The sequence below is a fragment of the Colossoma macropomum genome, unplaced genomic scaffold (genome assembly GCF_904425465.1).
Source record: "Colossoma macropomum unplaced genomic scaffold, Colossoma_macropomum, whole genome shotgun sequence".
NCBI classification, from domain to species: Eukaryota; Metazoa; Chordata; class Actinopteri; order Characiformes; family Serrasalmidae; genus Colossoma; species Colossoma macropomum.
The window spans coordinates 9,010,453-9,017,952 of record NW_023494801.1 but is presented as its reverse complement, the minus strand read 5'-3'; the positions used below and the strand labels follow the sequence as shown (position 1 = coordinate 9,017,952).

Genomic DNA, 7,500 nt, shown 5'->3' with positions numbered 1-7,500 from the left:
TAAACTGAGACAGTGACATTTTAGTAGAGTGAATCCTCTCTCACCCTCCTGTAACATTCAGAGCAAAAGGGCTCTGTTCTCCTCTATACTGCAGGACACGAAAGCCGAGTGTGCTCCCGTTAGAAACTGGCGCATGACTTTCACTTAGCTGCTAACTCCACAGTGCACACTCGCTGTCCCCAACCGGGTGTTTCTCCACCTGAAGCAGCTCAAGGGTCATGAGAAAGCAAATGAGCTGATATGCTTTAAAAATAGAAGAGGTCATTTTAGAGGCCTAGTTAACACAGCTATGCACAGGGTTGCGATTCTGAGGGAACTTCAAAGCATTTCACGCAGCATTACTGTCCAGAAGTTTGGAATAATGTTTTTGATAATAGAAAACCTGTTTTGTTGCAGATACAGTCCTGTGCAGAATTCAAAACAGCCATTAGGTGCAAGTTATTTATTTTCCAGCATCAAGAAACACCAAAAACATATTAACAGAAACATATAACAGAAAATTACACAACTAAAAATAATTCATGTTTTTCAGAATTTAGTGTGTCCACTTTTTACCTTTATTATAGCTTCTGTTCTTTTTAGGAGTCTTCCTTTCAGTTTTTCAAAGAAATCTGTAGAGATAGTTTTCCATACCTCTGAAGTTCAATCTTGGAAGTTGGTCAGATTTTCTGCTTTTTCATAATCCAAGTAATCCCAAGCATATTCAATAATGTTGAGGTCTGGACTCTGGGGTGGTCAGTCCATTGTTCTAAGAACACCAGCAGCTTCTTTGCAATTTTTCTCCTTTTTCTTTTCTCAGTCCTTGACAGTTACACATCCTTTCAGACTCACAGTGTTGTCTTCTCACAGTGGAAGGATGGACAAAAACACCTGTGAATGGCTGTATTTACATACAAGGACTTTTGCTGATTCAACTGAATACATTCCGATTATATGTTAAGACTAAAGTGTTTATATGGTCACTCTACTCAACAATCTGATAGAAAATCTCTGTTTACATGCTCACTACAAGTAATCTGATCCAAAATAACACACTTGCATCGAGTATCTCTTACTGTAGATGTTACCATGACAACAAAAATTACATGAGTCCAGTCAGCATGAGACGGGCAGCAGTGAGCAGTGCTTGTGTTTTTAATTACTTTAAAATTATGTCAGACTTAAGAAAACGTACTTCACTATTAAAGAATGCTGAGAGGAAGACATCGTGTTCTGCGTCACATAAGCTGGACGCCCGTCCCACCGCCGTCTTTTAAAGATCAAAACATAAACTTTGTCTCCTCTGCAGACCAGTTTCTGCTCCACCATGTCGAACATTATAGACTTTCGCTATGACACGAACACACATGCACAGAATGTACCTACACATTCCGATTGGAAATGTAATCGGATACAGGCATTTACAGGGCTATTCTTCTTCTATTTAACAGATTATTTACAGGATTACCCGCCTCGTTCAATCGGATAGAACTTGTATTACGAATGGCCTCAGCGAGACTAGTCTATTCCGATTGAGGTGTATACATGGGACGTGTTCTATTCCGATTGAGCTATTAGTCGGATTATTAATGGATCTGAAGCAAGAGTGGAGCTTGATTTTCTCCTCTTTCACGAAGATGAAAGCTTTAAAAATGGTTATCTTATGGTGACAGCTTTGTTGGTCTGCCAGATCTTGCATAATTGTCCCATTTTCTTTGTATCTTTTAATAATTTTGTTGTGCTCAAGGTTTGGAATCTCATTTTCCTTTGACTTTCCTGTTTCCTTAATGCGTGTAGATGATCTCTTCAGAAATATCTTCTGAAAAATTAATAATTTGGACTTTATGGCTGTTTTGACTGAAAATGTAGTAAATAAATGCTGGTCTTTGACTTTTCCGCAGTACTGTACATGTATAAAATGGTGTCTAATATGAAATTGGTACTCTACAACTTGACAAATTGCAAGTTGATGACTGATGAATGATGAGATGAAGATTATTCTAAAATGACTGAGAAGGCTGTATAACATAATAAAATTAAACAATATTAAAATCTGAGGACAGAAACCCATAAAGAAATTACAGTTTATTATTTGATAAATTATTGTTGGCCCCAAGATGCATAAAATATTGCATAAAATGTCCAATGTCAAAATGCTTCATTATTTTTTCTTTATATATGTGTGTTTATGTAGCTGTAAATCTTGTGCTCTGTCTTCCTCTCTGGCAGAACGCCATGGTGTCGTTTAAGGAGCTGTGTGGTCTGACCCCAGCGGCCAACATGAAGCAGTGTATCCTGACCGTGTCATCGTGGCTGCTGAACAGCGAGCGCTCTCTGCGGGTTACAGTGGATCTGAGTGAGGCCTATCCCACCATGGAGGCACAAGGTCCTGTCCCAGAGCTGCTGCGCAAAGTCCTCACTGCCTATGACACGGTAAGCACATGCTAGTATGCTAACACAACTAGACGATGTCCATAGCACATTCTTCTTTCATGCTAACATATATTAAAAGTTATACAATAACTTAAACCAGTAGGTTTAAGGTTGGTAAAAAAAAAAATTATACTTTTCCAGCTGCCCCAGATTTTTGTTTAACTTGTTAAAGTTAATAATAAAAAAGAACTTAACTTTAAAATACTTTGGCCATAGTACAGACATAAGTGTGCTTGTTTTAGGCTGTTTTATTTATAGATTTTCTGCAGTGCTGTTTAAGTTGATGGTACATTTTCATAGCGAGCTGAATCACTGAGCTGTTTCAGGGGTATTAAGCTAAAATGTAAGCAGGTTTATGTGTCCAGAGTCCAAGCGTATGCAGAGTTGCAGGCCTGTCCTGAGTCCTAAAAAAAAAATATCTAATCTAGTCCAGAATATGAGTGATGGGGTGTGCATCAGTGGTTTGGTGTATAGGTTATATGTGTATATTGTCATCTCTCGCCACTTTATAACGTGTTATGTTATCTATAAAATTGATTAAAGTGTGTGTCCATTTACAGATAGTAGTATGTCATACAGTTCAGTGGGGTATAAGAATCTATTACGTTTTAGCTACATTAGCCATGTAGCTTTAGTGCAAAACTAAACAAGCAAACTCTGGACAACAAACATGCCTTGGCTGATTGACATTTGAGGTAAGTGGCAAAAATTGTGAAAATGTATTGGTTTTCCCGAAACTCTTCCCTCATAGCTAATATATTACCTACACATCATTAACACTATTCTCCACTCTACTTCTGGATCTTCAGCAAGGCAGGCCAGGCTGCTGAAGCCAGAACAAACTGTCCACATTGCACTATCGTGCTGTTGTATATTTTAAAAAATATGGAGTTAATCAGTAAGTTAAAGCAAAAAATGATAAATTGGTCTTTTGAGATCTTGTATAGTTTTGCAATCACTCCTCAAACCACAACCGTTAATTGAAGCCATGGTCATGGGTCATTATACATTGACTATAAATTCGACCTCAATCCCCATTAGATCTATCCATGCTCCACCCACAAACACTTTCGCAAAAATCCTGTCCAGCCTAATGAATTTAGGCTGGAGTTTAGAGTTTAGTTTTGCTACATAACATGGAGGTTCCAGTTTAAAAAGCTGTGCTAGCAAAATGAGAGTCGGTTTCCCGGACAGGGATTAAGCCTAGTCCATGACTTCACAGCATTTTGGATAGAGTTTCTCCATTGAAAGGAAAATGTAGTCGAGGACAAGGTTTAATTCAATCAAACCGACCTTATGTTGTTGTAGCTAAAAGGATCCTAAAAAAAGTCTTACGTCTTAAAATATATTTTACAAAATAGAGGTCATAAAATTTCTTATTTTTAAAAAAAATGCCTTAAATTCTAAGATGATGTATAAAGGGGGACTGAAAAGCATCTCTGTTAATATTAAACTAATTCAGAATAGCCCCTCAACCAAAAATGTCCAGTTGACAGCGACCCTGTGGTCAGAAACTAGGCTAGGGAATTAAAAAAAAGCTGAACACGCTGAAAGGCTGTGCAGGGACCATGCACTCTCAAAACATATATCCATTTTTTTTACATTTTCAGCCATCCCGTCTGAATGAAAGAGACATTAAAACGTGCGGTGTTTGCGTGTGTAGTTTTGCTGTGGAAATGGTATTATTTTTTCTTTGTTGTGGTCTTAAAAAGGTATAACAAGACAACAGTTGCTAATGCTAATGTTAGCTTGATTACCTGACAATAAAATGTTGTCCAAAGCATCTAAATTAACCTTGTGATCTTTTACATACATACAAAAAAAATATTATCATTAATACTAATAAAGCAAAAAATGAGTTATGCACTACAATTTTGTATTTGAGTTACTTTGTATTTTTGGGTTTGTGGGCGGAGCATGAATATGGATAAGTCAGTTCCCATAGGAGGTGGTGCATTACTGTGGTGTGTACACGACACCGTACGCACAGCTAGCATGTCACACACGTCTCTCTTTCCCACATTGTGACATAGTACACAGTTAGTTACTTCACTTATCACTGACAGAGCACAATCTGTCAGACTCACACACACACACACACACACACACACACACACACACTCACACACACAGACCAGCCACAGTGTTGGCCATGCAGTGCACTTTCCCTGCAGTGGAGTTCCATACTGATCTGAGCAGACAGGCTCATGTATAATTTGTGTGCATGAGTGTGTGTGTGTATTTGTATAAAGCACAGCTGAAAGCAGCTGCTACAGAACAGTGTGTTCACTGCACATGTTCTCCTGCAGTGTGCTGGTCTAGTCTTTCCACTCTGAATGGTGTCCATGCCCCTATTAAAGTGATAATTTAGTGATAAAAATCTAATTTGCACTATTTCTTCCTACCTCAAATGTAGTTGATCAGCCAAGACATTGGACAAAGTGTGCGGCAAAGATAAAACCAATAGTAGTGGCTGGAATTTTGTCTGCTTTTTTGTCCATTTTTATAGATACAGTGAAGGGATGCAAGTATCGCTTTTGTTATTTAATTTATTTACAGTGAATATATCCACTTCAGATTCACACACATAGTGCCCCTTATTCATCAGAGCATATGATCAAATCTGACCACAGTGCAAATTTCAGAGAGAGTTTTGTCACTGATCAGTTGGTAAGAAACTGTATGATCACAGTCACGTCTGGTAGGAGTGTGTGTGAATTTAAATGTAATAGTTTAATGAACAGAAAAAAATGCTTGATTTTCAGCAACCAAAGCAATTATCAATATCATCTATACTATCAATAATAACAATAAAATCATAAAAAAAAATACAGAAAAGACAATAGTTTTATGCAAGCCGCTACTGGAGTACTTAAGTGGCCAAACATGTGACATCACTGTTCTGTTGTCATACTGAATCTCTGCAGCAGTTTGACACACATACTCACACGCTCAGTGAGGAATGACCTCAGCATCATGACACTGGACCTCACTGGTCTGAAACCATTCATTCACAAACACAGTCACATTTGCTGTGCTCAAAGGCTCAGTTGGGTATGAATGTGTGTGTGTGTGTGCATGTGTGTGTGTAAGTGTGTGGATGAATGAAGTCACTGTGCTGCAAGAAACAATGAAATGGCACTAATCTCCCTTCACTCAGCTGCAGGAAGCACATTTATTGTTTATTCTGGCCTGGTAAAGATACTGAATCTTTTTGTCAATGTAGTACAAAACTATGTCTCTCTGTGTGTGTCCCACTTCCTGCGGATACTCGACTTCCTGTTTCCTGTTTCTGGTTTCCTGTAGATGATCCAGACGAGTCGCACTTTGATTGAATCAGCAGACAGTGTTTACTGCAAACTCACACAAGCACAACGAGCAGGTAAGACACACGCACACAGTTTAACATGAGTTATATATGTTCTATATGTATTCAAGGAAGTAGCTATATGTAACATGTCCCATATGTATATACATTATAATGGTTTGCCATATATATATATATATTTGTACCTATGTAAAATGTATGTAATAATTATGTGCATTCAAGTGTTCTTAAATTTTAAGGCAGAAAGATTTTGTTACAAGCAGTTTTGGAGCGTTTCTGCTGATTCATTCATAATATTTTTTTAAACAATGTAAAAGACACTTTCTGTGTTGAAATAATTTAGAACAATAAACATTGAAATACATAAAAAAGAAGAAAATGAGACGCATGCTTTTTAAACAGTGAGAATATATAAGCATTTGTCCCATATGTGTTATATAAATTGTCGAAGTTGCATCAAAAACTTGAATCTCCAAAATGGTCACTTTACAGGACAAAGAAAAACTTTCCTACCTTTGAATGGAACTTGATGTAAAAAGATTTTATGCTGAGCCATTGAGAAAATTTCTACTATTCCTTTCATCATGAAAATTTCTCACAATGTAAAAAGAATGTTTTTTCCGATAGTGATGATCTGTGAGTTTCTATATGTAATAATAATATCCCATTTTTAAATTATATACAGTACTGTGCCAACCTTTTAGTACCTGTTCCTCTAACCAGCTCATTAAAAATCTTGTTTATCTTTATTGTATTTGTTTATTTTGTATTTATTTTATTTTTATAAACTGACAAAATCACACTTATTGCTGTGAAAAATGATTTTCTCAGTTTGGTTAGGTGCCTAATACTTTTGCATAGTACTGCATCTGTATGTATCTATAGGTAACACTGACGTGTGTGTGTGTGTGTGTGTGTGTGTGTGTGTGTGTCCCTGTGGTATGTGGTAATGATAGGTCCTGTTAGTAGTAAGAATGTTCTAAACCTAACCCAAAACCTGAACTTGATTAACTAAAAAGAAATGGTTTTAACCTTTTCATTTTATTCAATGAAATGTGTTACTTTTATAAAAAATATTAATTAAAAAGTCTTTTACAAAGACAGGTTTGTTGATCCTCTTGGTTTGTCCTGTTTTCATTGTTTTTTAAAGTCAGGTCACTTTTGTCCTGTAGGAAAACAAACACACCTGTTTAAACAGAAAGGAGGATGTGGATGTTGTGTTAGTGAAAGGTTGGGTGATCAGTAGACATGCCTGCTAAATCCACTCTGGGCTAATCACACTGGACAAAACTTCCGAGGAGCTCTGAATGGTGGAGTGTTCTGATTGGCAGATCAATATAATCAGACAGACCTAGATACAATCATAAATAGTCAGAGTCAGAGAGAGACCCCACACTTCTGAAAGGCCTTTATTTAAGCAGTATTAGGAGGAAAGAGACGGAGAATGAATCTTAATGTGATTTATTATTGTCTGTTTACTTACTGAACAGCAGGAGAGCACAGTACAGACACACACACACACACACACACACGCTGCTTTTATCAGAAATACAGAATAACATATGATTAGCTCTGGTGGGGGTGCTTTATCAATGAAACACACTAGTCTGTGTGTGTGTGCATGTGTGTGTGTTACTTGTTATGTCTGGAAAAAGAAAGTCATACAATCATTTGAACTCCTGTGGACAGCGTTTGGTGCCCAGAGGGCTTTTTACACACACTCCTTCTCTCTCTCTCTCTCTCTCTCTCTCTCTCTCCCT

General features: G+C 37.3%; 1 protein-coding gene across 1 annotated transcript in view; it reads left to right on the top strand.

Moving 5' to 3' along the window:
- The window catches only part of si:ch211-210g13.5 (inactive phospholipase C-like protein 2), a 117,557-nt gene that overhangs the window by 88,852 nt on the left and 21,205 nt on the right, over nucleotides 1–7,500 (top strand). The window contains exons 3-4 of the mRNA XM_036589558.1: nucleotides 2,209–2,412; nucleotides 5,719–5,794. Of these exons, the coding sequence (XP_036445451.1) occupies nucleotides 2,209–2,412; nucleotides 5,719–5,794 (280 nt within the window). The remainder of the gene's footprint in view (nucleotides 1–2,208; nucleotides 2,413–5,718; nucleotides 5,795–7,500) is intronic.